The 16,423-nt window shown below is 44.2% G+C and overlaps 1 protein-coding gene and 1 long non-coding RNA gene across 38 annotated transcripts in view; one reads left to right on the top strand and one right to left on the bottom strand.

The window, feature by feature from the left end:
* The window catches only part of LOC138763207 (contactin-4-like), a 2,221,540-nt gene that overhangs the window by 624,270 nt on the left and 1,580,847 nt on the right, over window positions 1-16,423 (bottom strand). For all 35 annotated transcript variants that reach the window (XR_011357395.1, XR_011357394.1, XR_011357396.1 and 32 more), the window contains one exon: window positions 15,788-15,883. Coding sequence is in view for 32 of the 35 variants with exons in the window: in XM_069936987.1 (XP_069793088.1) it covers window positions 15,788-15,883 (96 nt within the window). In the remaining 3 variants the exon portion in view is untranslated. The remainder of the gene's footprint in view (window positions 1-15,787; window positions 15,884-16,423) is intronic.
* On the top strand, window positions 4,995-15,987 carry LOC138763211 (uncharacterized). 3 transcript variants are annotated; one of them, XR_011357401.1, is made up of 5 exons: window positions 4,995-5,677; window positions 8,424-8,473; window positions 9,473-9,533; window positions 10,903-11,146; window positions 15,724-15,987. It is a non-coding gene; the product is annotated as an uncharacterized lncRNA (long non-coding RNA). The 3 variants fall into 3 exon arrangements; XR_011357399.1 differs by having other exon boundaries at window positions 4,995-6,256; XR_011357400.1 differs by lacking the exon at window positions 10,903-11,146 and having other exon boundaries at window positions 4,995-6,256.

Raw genomic sequence — 16,423 nt, 5'->3', positions numbered from 1 at the left:
GACTCCTCCCCCTTCACATTACTCTTCAGATCCATTCCAAGCTGCGCTTCTCATGAAACCTTGCCACATTTTTTTGTGTTGGGACCAGCTGTATGATATCTGGGGCTCATGTTTCAATAATCAATGACTTCTCAGTAGGCCTTGCCCACATATTGCAGATGCAGAGGGACCTATTCATGGACAGCTGGTTAGAAGCAGTTTGATGTGATCTATTAAGGTTAATTCTTCTCACGCAAAGTGCCGGAGGAATTAAAGAATTGTTATCTGCAAATATTTACATGCTCAGTTGCTGGAGAGAAAGATCCTGATGGATGTTATGGCTTTAGGTGAAATAGTGCTGTAACATTGAGGGCAGGTAGAAAATGCAGACCTGTTGGTTTTATTAGTTGTCAAATCTATCAAGGATTTTCAATAATATAAAATGTCCCTGATGTCAAAAATCACAAATGACCATTACAATTACTTTACAATTGTCGTATCGATCTTGTGAATTCAAATGGTGACAACTCATAACTAAGTGAGCAATAATTACATCAATAATATGTTAGAAGCAGCATGTTTTGACAAAGTGATAGAGCACAAGACTATGTTAAGGCTAAAATATTGAATGTTTCCAAGTTCCAAAAGGAATTAAACAATCTATAGTTTAGTTAAAATGAAAAGATGTGTGATTCATTTGAGATACTAAGGTTAGCACTGAACAGTTTGCCGAAATTACTTGATTCTCTTCTGTTAAGACTCTGATAATGCTCCAAGATTTGCAATTGTGCTAATGTATTCCCTGCTTGAGGAGACAACCATCTTTCTCACCATGTCTTAGAATTAATAAGCTGAATGTTTTCTTTCAATCTTTCCTTCTGATGTATAAATATTCCTTTGTGGCAGTACATATCCTCATGGCGAACGCGCCCCGCTTGTATAGCCATGTGGCGGGGCAGCCATGGGGAAATGACATCGTCAGAGGTTTCTCTCTGACTCCAGCATCCCTTCCAGTATGCACCCTGGGCAGCGATTATGACGTCACAGTGTACCAGGTGACTGAGCTCATGCTGCCCATAAAAATAGTCGTTAACGACCCTTAATGTGGTGGCTGTGTTTCTTCCACTGCTCTCATCGCCACAGTGGTGACCCCGACGAGCCCAGATGTTTTTCTGGACTCAAAACACCATGGATTCAGCAGAGGTTAATGCTTCTCCATCAAGCTTCCCCCATTTTGGACCCACAGACCAAGAATGTGGTTCAGGCAGGCGGAAGCACAATTTCAACTACGCAACATCTCCTCAAATGCCACGATGTTCTATCATGTCATGAGCACTCTGGACTAAGATATGGCAGTGAGGGTGGACAACACCATCCACCACTCCCCAGCTACAGGCAAGTACACTACCCTCAAAGACCTGCTGCTTGGAACTTTTGGGCTAACTCCCCAGCAATGGGCTTCCAGGCTCCTTCACCTAGATGGGCTTGGGGACCATAGTCCATCAGCGTTGATGGATGAAATACTGGCCCTGGCGGAAGAGCACAAGCCTCGTTTTCTCTTCCTCCAGATATTGCTAGAACAGATGCCGGAGGACATCCAGCTGCTCCTCACAGATGAAGACTTCTCGAACCCAAGGAGAGCAGCAGCCCATGCTGATGCCCTCTGGCACACAAGGAGAGAGAACAAGGCAGCCCTCAACTGGGTGACACGACCAGGAGCCAGCTGGCCGCAAGCTGCTCCTAAGACCAAGCCAGAGGAGGGCCAGTTGACCTGGTGTTTCTACCACCAGAACTGGGGAGCATAAGCCCATTAGTGCCGCCAGCCCTGCGGGTTTCAGGGAAATGACCAGGCCAGCGCCATTGATGGCTGTGACTGCTGGCCACACAAACAGCCTCCTTCATGTGACGGACAGATCCACCGGCTGCCGATTCCTGGTGGACACAGGGGCTGAGCTCAGCATTCTTTCCTCCCACAGCATTAGAGACTCGCACCTGATCTCAAGGTCCAACATTGCAGGCGGCCAATGGCTCTACCATCAGGACCGACGGCACCTGCAGGGCACAAATCCAGATCGGGAAGGACAAGTTCCACTGGAGGATCGTCCTAGCCTCCATGGGCACCATGCTGTTAGGGGCTGACTTCCTCAGAGCTCACAGCCTACTGGTTGACATGAAGGGCAAAAGGCTGGTCAACACCCAAACATTCCACTCCACCCAACTGGAGACAACAGAAGCCCGCAGGCCTGAAATTGCCGCCGTAGCCACCACCAGGGATGAGATCGATGAGATCCTCCACAAATTCCCCACCATCTTAGAGCCACGGTTCAACGCCGCCCTGCCCCAGCATGGGGTCTTCCATCACATTGCCACACGGGGTCCCCCACTGCACGCTAGACCTAGACGGCTGCCACCCAAGTTGCTCCAGCAGACAAAGGAGGAGTTCTCCAGGCTCCAGGAACTGGCAATCATCCAGCGCTCAGACACTGCCTGGGCATCACCGCACCATATGGTCCCGAAATTGTCCAGGGGCTGGAGACCATGTGGGGACTACCATCAGTTGAACGATGCAACCACCCCTGACAGGTACCTGGTGCCCCATATACAAGACTTCTCCACCAGCCTCCACAGTGCACAGGTCTTCTCCAAAGTGGACCTCTTGCGGGAATACAATCAGATCCTGGTGCATCCAGGTGACGTGGATAAGACAGCCATTATCACCCCCTTCAGTTCCTGTGTATGCCCTTCGGTCTAAAGAACATGGCCCAAACATTCCAGCGCTTCATGGATGTGTCTGGAAAAGACCTGGACTTTGTGTTCATTTACCTGGACAACATGCTCATTGCCAGTCGCAACCGTGATTAACACAAAGCCCACCTCCGCACACTCATTGCCCGGCTGGCAGACTTCGGCCTCACGGTCAACATGGCCAAATGCATGTTTGGCAAGGAGTCCCTCCTGTTCTTGGGGCCCACCATGTCAGCAGCTGGGGCCACGCCGGCATCAAAGAAGGTAGCGGCTCTTCAACGATTCCCCAAATCCTCCACCCGGAAAGGCCTCCAAGAGTTTGCTTTTACCATCATTTCATCCCCGGAGCCATGCACACCATGCACCCATTGTTTGTGCTCATGGACACCAAAGAAAATACTTTATCATGGTCAGAGGAGGCAGCAGGGACATGTGACAAAGTAGCCTCTAGCCAGCCCCACGCTGCTGGTGCGCCCATGGCCAGAGGCGCACATGACACTCTCCGTGGATGCCTCAGCTATGGCAGTTGGGGGATTCTGGAACAGTGGCTCGATGGACAATGATGCCTGCTGGCCTTTTCCAGCATGCAGCTACACCCGCCGGATCTCAAATACAGCGCCTTCGACTGGGAGCTACTGGCGTTGTATTTGGCCATCCACCATTTCCGTTACTTCCTCGAGGGTAGGCTGTTCACAGCCTTCATGGATCACAAGCCCCTCACTCAAGCACTGGCAATGGCCAAGGATCCGTGGTCTGCCAGACAGCCGCGCCACCTTTCGTACGTGTCTGAGTTCACGACCAATATCTGACACAGGGCCGGCAAGGACAATGTGGTGGCAGATGCGCTCTTCCGTCCAGCCATCAACACTCTTGCGCCTGGCCTGGATTACAAGCAACTGGCTCAGGCACAGAGGAACGATGCGGAGACACAGGCCTTGTGGACCACGATCTTAGGCCTCAAACTCAAGGATGTCCAGGTGGCCAGCAGAACGGATACATTGCTCTGCAACGTCTCAACAGGCATGGCGCGCCCGGTTGTCCCTCTGCAGTGGAGGGCGAAAGTCTTCAATCTGATCCACGACCTCGCTCACCCAGTGGTAAAGACAACCGTACAGATGGTTACAGATTGGTTTGTGTGGCACGGGCTGAAGAAGGAGGTAGCGGAACTGGCCAGGAACTGCACCAAGTGCCAGACTTCCAAGATCCAGCAACACATGCGAGCCCTCATTCAGAACTTCGGCCCAGCAGTTCGCAGATTCCAACACATCCACGTTGATGTCTTTGGCCCCTGCCGGTGTCCAAGGAGGCTCATTACCTCCTCACAGTGGTGGATCAGGGCACAAGGTGGCAGGAGGCCATCCCGATTAAGGAGACATGAGCCAGGATTCTGGTCAGCCAATGGATCACCTTTATCGGAGTCGCGGCGCACATCAGCAATGACAGAGGGGTGCAGTTCACGTCTGCCCTGTGGACTCAGTTGGCGAAGCTCCTAGGGTTCAAGCTCCACCACACCACAGCATACCAGCCACAGTCCAACAGGTTGGTGGAGAGGTTTTACAAGCTCCTGAAGGCCTCGCTTATGGTCAGGCTCTCTGGACCAGACTGGGCAGACAAACTACTCCAGGTCCTCCTCGGGATTAGGACCGCACCCAAGAAGGACCTGCAGACTTCAGCAGCAGAGATGCTCTATGGCACACCACTTTCCCTGCTGGGTGAGTTTTTCGGCCCAGATCCTGACTCACCGACAAAAACCTGCTGGCCGACCTACACAGGTGACTGGCCTCCCTAGCTCCCCCACCCGTGGCACGCCACTGCACTCGGCCATTCCATCTCCTCAAAGAGCTCAACTCATCCCAGTTCATTTTCATGTGGAGGGGACCACAAGGAGCACTGCTACAGTGACCATACGAGAGGTCATACAAAGTCTTGCACCGGTCCGGTGGAACCTTCACCCTGGAGGTTGGGGGGAGAGAGGAACTTTTTACGGTGGACCATCTGAAGGCGGCCCATCTGGACTTATCACAGCCGGTGCAGACAGCTGCGCCCAAGCGTCGGGGCCAGCCACCAAAGTGACAGGATGTATAGCCGGTTCTGGTGGGGGGGGGTTGTGTGCCGGCGCACATCCTCATGGCGAACTGGCCCCACTTGTATCACCACGTGACGGGGCAGCCATGGGGAAATGGCATCGTCAGTGGTTTCTCTCTGACTCCAGCATCCCTTCCAGTATGCATCCTGGGCAGCGATTATGATGTCACAATGTACCAGGTGACTGAGCTCATGCTCCCCTTAAAGGGGTGTGCTGAATTTGGATAAAAACAGTTCACACCTTAATATATAAATGTTCTTTCACTTCAATTCTTTGGTGGCACGTCCTCAATATATGAGTCTGTTTTTCACTCTACTGAATAAAATGCGGCTCTCAATCAAGAGAAAAAAAATCTGCTGAAATACCCATCTGGTTCTTCACTCAGCCTTTACTATTTGTGAGATTTCACTTTACAAGAAGTTTTCTGACAATGCTTACCTTCTGTAATTCAAAGTGAACGTGTGTCTGCTAATATAAGCTCATGCAGAAGTCAAGGCCAGAATGTCATGTTTGAATTCATCTGGGACATCACTTGGCATCAGCATCATTAGTTTTTAAAACTATCATTGATCAACAGGCTTAAATAAAATTTTAATTTTACTTGAGCAAAATATTGCTTGTCATATCTTCCCTGTTTTTTTCTTCTGGACCTCAATACATGCAAAACAGCTGTTACGTCTCTAAAATCCTCAACTTCTGATGAAAGAATACAAATTTGAATCATTACCTCTGCATTTTTGCTGGATGAGTTGCTGAGCATTTGAAAGATCATGTCATCATTATCTCATAGTGTGCAGGAAAACTAACATAAGAACCAGCAAGCACAATTCATGCCCATCATTCTATCCCAGCTGGACGCATTGAAAGGTGAAAAGAGATGCATTTGTGAAAATACCTGGGCTCTTTTTCCACGTCTCAACCTTTTCACAGCTTCGAATTTTCACTGTATCATTACGAGATCACCACATGATGATACCTTTCCAATGGAGCTTATCCAACTGTAGCACTTACCACTCTTTCGCCCAGCCACAGAAAGCTTGCCCTCTTCAAATATTTATCAAGTAATGTACACTGAAGGGACAACACAAATGATGGTCTTTGGATATATCCAAAAATTCATTGATTTGGTGTCTAACTTTGCTGAGAAATGACCAACATTAAAATATATGAACAGCACAAAATACTATATCATAAATATTCAAGGAAGTTTAATAGAATTTTCTGATTGATGACCATTGCTTTAAAACAGTACTCGAAAATAACAAAAAGAAAAGTTGTATTTACTGCAGATGTTAGAATAAAGATGGTGGAGACTCAAGGCCCCTGGGAAATTTAAGGCATGACCCTACTCAATCTCTTCCCACCTTCCTTCAGTTCAATGAGGAAAGAAGATTCATTATGCTCTTCGGACCACTGAATGACAGTAGACCACCAGACTTCGAGATAGTGAGAGCCTATCCTTATTTATTGACAACGATGGATTGGGTTTTGTTCCTTCATCTCCAATTTATACTTAGTAAACTCAGTGAAAGTAAAACTAACAGTTTGGGTATGATTTTAATAATTGTTAAATTACATAAAAGAACACTGGGAATGAGTGCTTTCAATATTTGTCCTCTTACAGACTCTCACATGAAAATAAACCAACAACATTAATACCAATACCTGTGGCAGGATATTTAACATTTGGAAACTGATGATCCTTGATCAGATCTTACTTGATCAATGTGCACATCAGGTGTTCCATTCTTCACTATACTATAGGGATTTAAAGCTGTCTGTTATTTTGTAACCTTTTGTAATTGTAGTATTTGGATATTGCCAAGTTTGAAAGTGATTAACAATTTCAGATCAGGAATCAAGAACTAAGAGGACTCCTACCAAGTCAATGAATGGGTTTGGTGACTTAACCAATATCTAGATTGGATATACAATTATTGGGATAGCCAGAAAATGATTGGGGATGGTCAACATGACTTTGTGCGTGGTAGGTTGTGTTTAACCAATCTTATAGAGTTTTTCGAGGAGGTTACCAGAAAAGTTGACAAAGAAAAGGCTGTGGATGTTGTCTAAATGGTCATTAGTAAGGCCTTCGATAAGGTCTCACATGGGAGGCTACTCAGGAAGGTTCAGACGTTAGGTATTCATGGTGAAGTAGTGAACTGATTTTGATAATGGCTGGACGGGAGAAGCTGGAGAGCAGAGGTGGATAATTGCTTCACACACTGGAGGCCTGTGACTAGTGGTGTGATCATTGTTGTTTGTGTTTTATATCAGTGATCTGGATGCTAATGTGGTAAATTGAAGCAGCAAGTTTGCAGATGACATTAAGATTAGAGGCATTGTGGACAATGAGAATACTTTGAAAGCTTGCAGAGGGATCTGGACCAGATGGAATGGCAGATGAAATTTAATGAAGGCAAGTGTGAGATACTGCATTTTGGAAGGACAAACCAAGAAAGGACATACACGGTAAATGGTAGGGCACTAAGGAGTGCAGTAGAACAGAGGGATCGGGGAATACAATTAGATAATTCCCTGATAGTGCAGTCACATGTGGATATATTTGTAAAGCAAAATTTTGGCCTTCATAAATCAAAGTATCGATTACAGGAGTTGGGATGTTATGGTAAAATTGTATAAGACATTGGTGAGGGCAAATTTGGAGTAATATGTGCTGTTTTAGTCACCTATCTACAGGAAATTTATTAATAAGATAGAAAGAGTGCAGATAAGATTTACTAGGATGTTGCCCAGACTTCAGGTGTTGAGTTACTGGGAAAGGTTAAACAGGTTAGGAGTTTATTTCCTACAGCATAGAAGAATGAGGGGAAATTTGATAGAGGTATTTAAAATTATAAGGGGGATAGACAGAGTAAATGTAGGTTGGCTTTTTCCTTTGAAGATAGGTGAGATACAAGCTAGAGGACTTGGGTTAAGAGTGAAAGGGGAAAAGTTTAGGGAGAACATGAGGGGTAACTTCTTCACACAGAGAGTGGTGAGAATGTGAAATGAACTGACAGCTGAAGCAGAATGCAGGCTAAATTTTAAAATTTAAGAAGAATTTGGACAGGTACATGGATGGAACAGGTATGGAGGGCTATTGATTGGGTGCAGGTCAGTGGGACTGGGCAAAAAATAATGGTTTAGCACAGACTAGAAAGGCCAAAGAGGCCGGTTACTGTGCTGTAATGTTCTATGGTTAAGTTTGGTAATCATCTTTCCAGTGAAGTTGAAACTTAGAATATTATATGTTCGTGAGGGTATAAAATTAGGTTGCTTCACACCACAAAGAAAATACTTCAAGGGAAATAAAACATCACATAATAGAGTCCAAATGTGATATACCCAACATAATGAAATTATTTTAAAAATCTGAATGTGAACATCATTTTGGAGGAAGAATATTTAAAAAAAAATGTAAGGATTGAAATTAATGAATGCAAATAAAAGCAAATGAGAACTTATAATCAGGTGACATTCTTTTCATTGATATTTAAACTTGATTTTGATGAGAACAAAATGTAGAAGAAAATCATTCAGAATTAAGTAATTTATCAACAGAACTGATCAAATATCAATTAGGTCTCACACTGTTCATTTTTCCATCCAGTATTATAGGTGAAAGATATGGAGCCTGTCTTCTATAAAATAAAAAAAGTGGTGAGTTATCTTGCCTGTTCAGTTTGGTCGTATATATTTAAAATCCAGATGTCCAAGTCCTCCCAGCCCATAGTCCCATAGTCCCATGTCAGTTTTTCCAATAGTACCTTGTTATTCCTTAGGAACTGTCTAATATGATTACTTAATAATTTAAAGAAATGTTTAGGTAACCAAATAAGCAACGATTGAAAAAGATATTGTAGTCTTGGCATTATTTTCATTTTGACACAATTAACCCTTCTCATTAAAGTAATCAGTAAATCTCTCCATTTCTGCTGGTCTCTTTCTATCTCCTCCAAAGGAGGAAAATAATTTAGTTTATACAAATTCTGTAGATTGTCAGTTGCTACTCCACCATATTTTATTCCATGTCTTCCATTTAAATATACTTCTTTTTTTATACATTTTGCATTCTAAATGTGTCAATGGCATTATCTCACTTTTGTCTCTATTTATTTTATAGCTAGACACCCTTCCATATTTTTCTCATCTTCCTTGTAATTTTTCCAAAGATTTAACTGGGTCTCATAGGTACAATAACACATCATTTGCCAATAGACAAATTTTGTGTTCTTCTTGTTCAACTTTGAAACCCTTTATATCTGGATCCCCTCTTATTATTTCTGCTAGTGGTTCAATCACGAGTATAAAAAGTGCTGGGGATGGGGCATCCCTGTCGACTCGATCTACTCAAGGGAAACACTGCTGACATTTGGCTGTTGGTTATAATTTTAGCCTGTGGTTTATGATATTAAGTTTTTAACCAGTTTATAAATGTTCTGCCTGTGCCAAAATTTTCCATTGTTTTAAAATTAGAAAGGACAATTTCAAACAGTCAAATGCTTTTTCCATGACTAGGAAGACTGTAATATGTGGATTCCATTTGAATTTTGCCTTCCAAGACTATTTGACGAATGTCTTCCTTTAACCAATCCTACCTGGTCTGTATGTATCAGTTTTGGTAGATATTGTCTGAAGATTTACTTTCATTATTTACAGTGAACCTTCTCAGTATAATCAATCATCTTTGACTGCAACGGAAGCAATACCTTTGTCCTTGGTAAGAAAGATGTAAAGTTTTGCTAATATATTATAATCAGCATTTAAAAGCAAAATTCATATATATGACGAAGTTTTTAATGGATTCCTATTTTTTTGGTAGTACTGTAATATATAGCATTTGAGAATGATTCTGGGAGGGTCTGTGTCTCTATTGCTTGATCCGGATCATCCATTAGAGGGCATTAGTAACTCTTTGAATTGTCTGTAAAACTGTAAATCTTTAGATCTGGGTGGAATGTATCATGAGTTGCAGAGGGAAATAAGAAACTCATTATTGAAGGCCAATAAGCTTATCTTTGGTTGCCAAGATATACCAATGCTAAACGTTGCTTGGATTAAAAAAAAATGGAACCCAATATAAAAGCTAAAATTCATCCTCCTGCATTGATTTATTTGCCTGTAGGGTACCCAGGGCTTTTCCAATTTCTTCTCTTGTAAAGGGGGTGTCTAATTCAATCTTTTCTCTCTCTTCTCTCTTCTAGTTTTGGAATTTCAACATTTGACGCAAATACTTCCATTTTATTCTCGATTCCTAGTAATTCTGATTTGTATATCATTAATTTCCTTTTGTTTATATGTTAGAGTATCTGCCTGTTTTAACTCTCCAAGATAAGACTTTACGTTTGCCTTACTCGTATTACTTTTGTTTAGTTTTAATATAGCTTTTTCTGTTCTATATGTTTGTAATGTATTATATCTTAGCTTTTTATTTTATTTTCCAGCAGTCTGTATTCTTCTCGTAGTCCTGTTCTTTGATTTTTTTTTCTAATTCTGTAATATCTTTCTCCAAACTGTTTATTTCTGCCATTTATCCTTTCTTAAGATTTTTTGTAATGGATATAATTTGTCCCCTCAGGTCTGCTTTGAACATGTCCCATATCAAAAAGCTATTATTAGTAGATGGCTGATTTGTTTCACAAAATATTTCTATCTGTCTCTTAATAAACTGGCAGAAGCCTGTTCTTTTGAGTAACATGGCATTGAGATGCCATTTGTATTCATTTTCTTGCTTTTCCATTATTGCAATAGTTAATGTTAGTGGTGAGTGGTCTGCTAAAAAACTTCGCTGGGTGTTCTGTTTTTATCACTCTGTGGCAGTGGACATTTCTGACAGCAGTCAAACTGGCTCCACGTGTTACAGTCATGGCAACGGTGCAGTCGCATCAAGACGACGTCACTGGGGTTGTCTTCTTCGCCTGCCGGGTCAAGTCCACATGTGAGCGGGGCAACATTGTGACTTGGCTCCTGGAATGAGGGCAGGACTTACCCGTAGCCTTATAAGGTGCAGCTCTGAAAGTTTCAATAAAACAACAGGAGTGCAAACAAGCCCACCAACTAATGGCCTTGTTGTTCCCTACTCCGTTTAGCTACCAATGGGTCCAGATGCCTCTATACACAACAGTATGGACGCTGCAGCAGCCAGTGCAGTCGCCCTCAAACTCCCGATTTTCTGGATGCTATACCCATGCACTTGGTTTGGACAGGGAGAGGCACAGTTCCAGATAAAGCAGATTACCTCAGACTCCACCAAATACTTCCATGTCGTCAACTCCCCGGACCAAGAAACCATGGCCAGAGTGGACAACCTCATACAGAACCCAATGGAGGAAGGTAAATATTCCACATTAAAAATGCATGTCAGTAGCACCTACAGGCTATTTAGATGCCAGAGAAAAGCCAGGCTCATGTACTTGCACAGCCTGGGGAAAGAATGACATCTGCCCTCATGGATGAAATGCTCACACTGGCAGAGGGCCACAAGCCCTGCCTTATGTTTGAAAAGGCATTCTTAGAACTGAAGCCAGATGACTTCCATCTGAGCCTAGCAGGTGTGGATTTCAGCGACTCCCTCAAGCGAAGGCGGACATCCTGTGATGCACCAAGAGGGAGAACAAAGCTGCCATGAATCAGCTGACACACCCCCCAGACAGAGCAGCAGCCCAAAACCCAAACAAGCAGGGATCACCCACGCTCTCATAAGCCAGCAGAGGCGCGGTGGTGTTTCTACCACCAGTGCTGGGGAGTAGAAGCCCATAAATGCAAGCAGCCCTGTGCATTTCTGGGAAACAGCCAGGGCAGCCACCGCTAATGGTTTCAGTGGCTAGCCACGCAAACAGCCTACGACACATTACAGACAAGACCACGGGCTATCCATTCCTGGTCAATATGAAGGCAGAGCTCAGCATCATTCCACCAACCACACTAGAGACCTGAACATGACCACCCGGGCCCACCCAGAGGGCGGCCAACAACACCACCATAAGAACCTTAAGCACATGGCAAGTGCCGATACGCCTTGGCGATGAGACATCCCGCTGGGATTTAACACTGGTCACAGTGCAGAAGCCGCTCCTTGGCACAGACTTCTTCCGAGCTAACAGCCTCTTCATGGACCTCAAATTGAAATGCTTGGTGCACTCCCAAACGTTACAGATGATCCAGCTTGATGCCACCAGTGTGCAGAACCAGCAAGTGGCCACAGTCACCACACCCACTGACAAGTACAGCCACATTTTGACCAAATTTCCTTCCATCCTCAGACCCCAGTTCATGTCCACAATGCCGAGACACAGTGTATAGGACCCCATTTGGACACACGTTCCCCCCCCCCCCCACCCACGTGAAGGCCAGACACCTTCCCCTTCCCCCAGACAAGCAGGACTTCAAACATATGGAGGAGCTGGGGATCATCCACAGGTCAGATAGCCCATGGGCCTCCCCTCTGCATATGGTACCCAAGGCCACAGGGGAATGGTGACCTTGTGGGGACGACCAGCACCTCGACAATTTAACTACCACAGACTGCTACACAATTCCCCATATATAGGATTTCATGGTGAACCTATACAGTGCGGCCATTTTCTCAAAGATCGACTTGGTACAAGGCTACCACCAAATCCCCGGTCAATTTTTACAACTGCTTTATACCGCAGCAGCACAAATCATGCACCCCCTCTTTGCCATGATGACCTCCAAACAGAAGGACTTGGCCTGGAGCGAGAAGGCAGCCATGGCTTTTGAAAGGACCAAGGAAGCCCTAGCCCACGCCACTTCGCTGGTCCACCCCAGAACGGGCATTCCCATCACCCTGACAGTTGACACATTGACAATAGCAACAGGGGATGCACTCAAACAGCTGATCAACAGACATTAGATGCCATTGGCTTTCTTCAGCTGCCATTTGCACTGCTCCCCCCCAATAAAATACAGTGCTTTTGACCAGGAACTCCTTGCCCTTTACCTCGCAGTCAGGCATTTCTACTACTTCCTTGAGGGCAGGCAATTCACTGCCTTCACAATCCACAAACCCCTTACCCACACCTTTGCAAAAGTTTCCAACCCCTGGTTGGCACACCAGCAATGCTACTTGGCATTGAATTCACCACCAACATTCAACACCTCACTGGCAAGGAGAATGCAATTGCTAATGCCTTTTGAAGGCCGATTATTCAATTCTTAGAACCAGGCCTGGACTATTTCAAGCTTGTGTGGGTGCAATAAGACAATGTGGAATCCAGGCTTTTTGCCCATCCATCACCAACTCCCGTTTCAAAGATGTTCCCCGACCATATAGCAACCACACCCTGCTCTCCATTGGCCAGCTCCGACCAGTCATTCTGGGTCAATGGAGATGACAGGTCTTTCACTCCATCCACGATGTCTCGCACCTGTTCATCAGGACCATAGCACACATGGTCGCTGCATAGTTTGTATGGCATGGCTTAAGAAATCAGGTCACTGAGTGGGCCCGCACTTGCACACATTGCAGGCTTTCAAAGGCCACAGGCTCACAAAAGCTCCCGTCCAGTATTTCGAACCACCCATCTGATGATTCAACCACATCCACGTCGATATCGTCGGTCCCCTGTCTGTTTCATGAGAAGCCCGGTATCTCCTCACATTGGTCCACTGAGGCACAAGATGGCCAGAATCTAACCCCTCAAAGACATGTCCACAGACTCCTGTGCCAGGGCAATGCTCATACACTGGATGTCCCAGTTCAGGACACCAAACCATAATACTACGGACAGGGGGGCACAATTCACCTCAGCCTTGTGGTCACAGCTCACCTCCCTCCTCGGCATGAAACTCCACTACACCTCTGCCTACCACCCACAGTCCAACAGCCTGGTAGAACATTTCCACCGCCACCTAAAGTCGGCACTCATGGCCCGCCTGAAAGGTCCCAATTGGGTGGACGAGCTCCTTTAGATGCACTTTAGCATACAGACAGCACCCAAGGAGGACCTCCAAGCCTCCTCAGCCGAGATGTTTATACAGGGCCCCTTTGACCCTCTCTGGAGAATTCTTCCCTGCCACCAAGAGCACAAACACTGCAAAACCTGAGGGACATGTTGGGCTCCCTCGCACCATAGCCACCCTCCCACCATGGACACCACCCCACCACGGTGCCTGCCGACTTAAAGACAACTGACTATGTGTTCATTCATGGAGGTGCTCACTGTGCCCCCCCTTCCCCCACAACCCTACAAAGGCCCCAACAAGATGAACCACAGGAGCAGCAACATGTTCACATTAGATATTGGGGACAAGAAGGAACTGTTCTCAGCCGACTGCCTGAAGTCTGTGCATCTCAATTGCAGCCATCCAAGCGTAGGGGAAGGTACACTATCACCAGTTCTTGGGGGGAGGGGAAGCAGTTGTGTGGCGGTGCCCATCTCTGATGGCAGGTGAACCGGCTCCGCACGTTACAGTCACGGTAGCAGAGTTGCCATGTCAAGATGGCACTGCTGGCTGTGGTGGGTCTGCATACATGTGGGAAAACATGGTGTCGTGGTTTCTGGCATGAGGGCAGGACTTACTCATAGCCTTAGAAGGTGCAGAACTCGAAGTTTCAATAAACAGTGCAAACAAGCCCACCGACTACTGGTCTCGTTCTTTCCAGCTCCATTTAGCTGGCGCTACAACTCTACTTTTCAGCTGGGCAGACATTAAAAATAAATCAAGCCTTGTATGTGAATTGTGTACCCTTGAGTAAAAGGAATAATCTCTCTCTGTGGAATTTAATTGCCTCCATATATCAATAAGATTTAGATCATATATGAAATTGTATCTTTTGCCACTTTCACCTTTACTTTTCTTGCAGATTTATCTAATATTGGCTCCAAGCAAAAGTTAAAATCTCCTCCAACCAATATATTGTGTCTTCCCTCTGCTGTTTTTAAGAAGATATAAGGGCATCTTATTTTTACTATTTACTTTGCTTTCAACATTTTCTTTTTCATTTCTGCTCTTAAGTTCCAACATTCACATTGATTCTTGCAAGTATTATTATCCAGAGATACAGCTCATATTTCATTTTTTTCAGTTCTTAATGTCTCAAGGTCTTCATTTTCCCCCAGAAACTCAATGTTCTCCTCAATCAATTTTGTATCATGTTTTCTGCAACGTCCATCTAATCACCACAATATGAAAATCCTATTCCTATCTGTGCCTGTGCTCACCCACTTTATTGACACACTATGCTTTTGCACTTAAACATTATGAGCACCTTTCCAGAACTTCTTGTATGCTCTCTTAATCTGCCCCACTACAATATTGGACTGTTTCTTATTTAAACAAGACAACGGAGGTTTCATCATAAAAGGCTCTCAAGTCGCCTGTTTAATTCTCCACTCCAAGTTCAAGACAAGACACTTTTGTGTTTTGAGATGTACACGAGTAAATGAAGAGGCTAAATTAGTTGCCTTCACCTTTGGTGCATAATTGCCCTGGACATTTTTGTTGCTTCTGACCCACCTCAAAAAATTTAAAAAAAAATCAGAAATATCAGTAGCAAATCCCATATAAACAGATGCATTATAAACAAGAATTGCCTGATCATTCTTTTTGGTAAAAATGCCTCATAATATTTTTCAAACTTCCATCAGTGACACTAGAGATAAAATCATTTTGTTCAGATACGTTTAGTCAATGCTGGTTTTTAAAAACAAAACTGAAAATATTAGCAGTTTGTGGACCCACTCACATCTTGATTTATCATGATATACAAGCTCTTAAGTTTTAACTGAAATCAAATGCAATTCTAATGTTGAATTGCTGAGATAGCATCAAATAAATTGTGCACCCTAATCAGTTTAAATAAAGTTTAGAATGTACTTTACAAGCTTTTCAATTTTAACATTCACTCTCACCCCTGAACTCAAATATGTGCATTTTTGTTCCAGCCACATTGGAAGATGAGAGTCATTCTGCCAAACCACACAAAACAACCTAAAATACAATATCTACCTGTCGAATGTGATGGAGCACCACAAAGCAACACGACTCCTTGTCCCTCTCGGACGGACACATTATTTCTCAATTTCCCTTTGAAATTTTCAAGATCTGCACAAGAGAAAAGTGGAAGAGCAATTTTGAAAGATCACTTTGACATAAATATCATTTGAATTGATAAACTTCAGAAGTGAATGACAAAAGTAAAATTACAGATGTGCTACTTCATTCATTAAAGAATAAATTATGGTTCACGTTTACAGGACAGAATAATATTTTTTGCGATTACAAATTTTGGAATAAACTATAGATACAAATTTAACATTACATGCACCTAATTTTACTGGATTTTGTTGGTACCTCAGCACAGATCAGCATAGGTCAGATTTCAGATTAATTGTCAGAGCACATGAATGTCATAACATACAAACCTGAGATTCTTTTTCCTGTGGGCGAGGCAGAATTACCACTTCTTGGTAGTGCACAAAAACTGCACACAACATACAAATATAAATATATAAAGAACTGTAAACAGATACAAATGCAATACAGAGAGGATGAAAATAAAATCAGTAAAGTGTACAAGTAAAGTACTTAAATGAATCCCTGATTGAGTTTGTTGTTGACGAGTCTGATGGTGGAGGGTAGCAG

This window comes from Narcine bancroftii, chromosome 5 (assembly GCF_036971445.1).
Source record: "Narcine bancroftii isolate sNarBan1 chromosome 5, sNarBan1.hap1, whole genome shotgun sequence".
Lineage (NCBI taxonomy): Eukaryota > Metazoa > Chordata > Chondrichthyes > Torpediniformes > Narcinidae > Narcine > Narcine bancroftii.
Note: the sequence above shows the minus strand (reverse complement) of the source record. Positions and strands in the feature narration are given on the sequence as shown.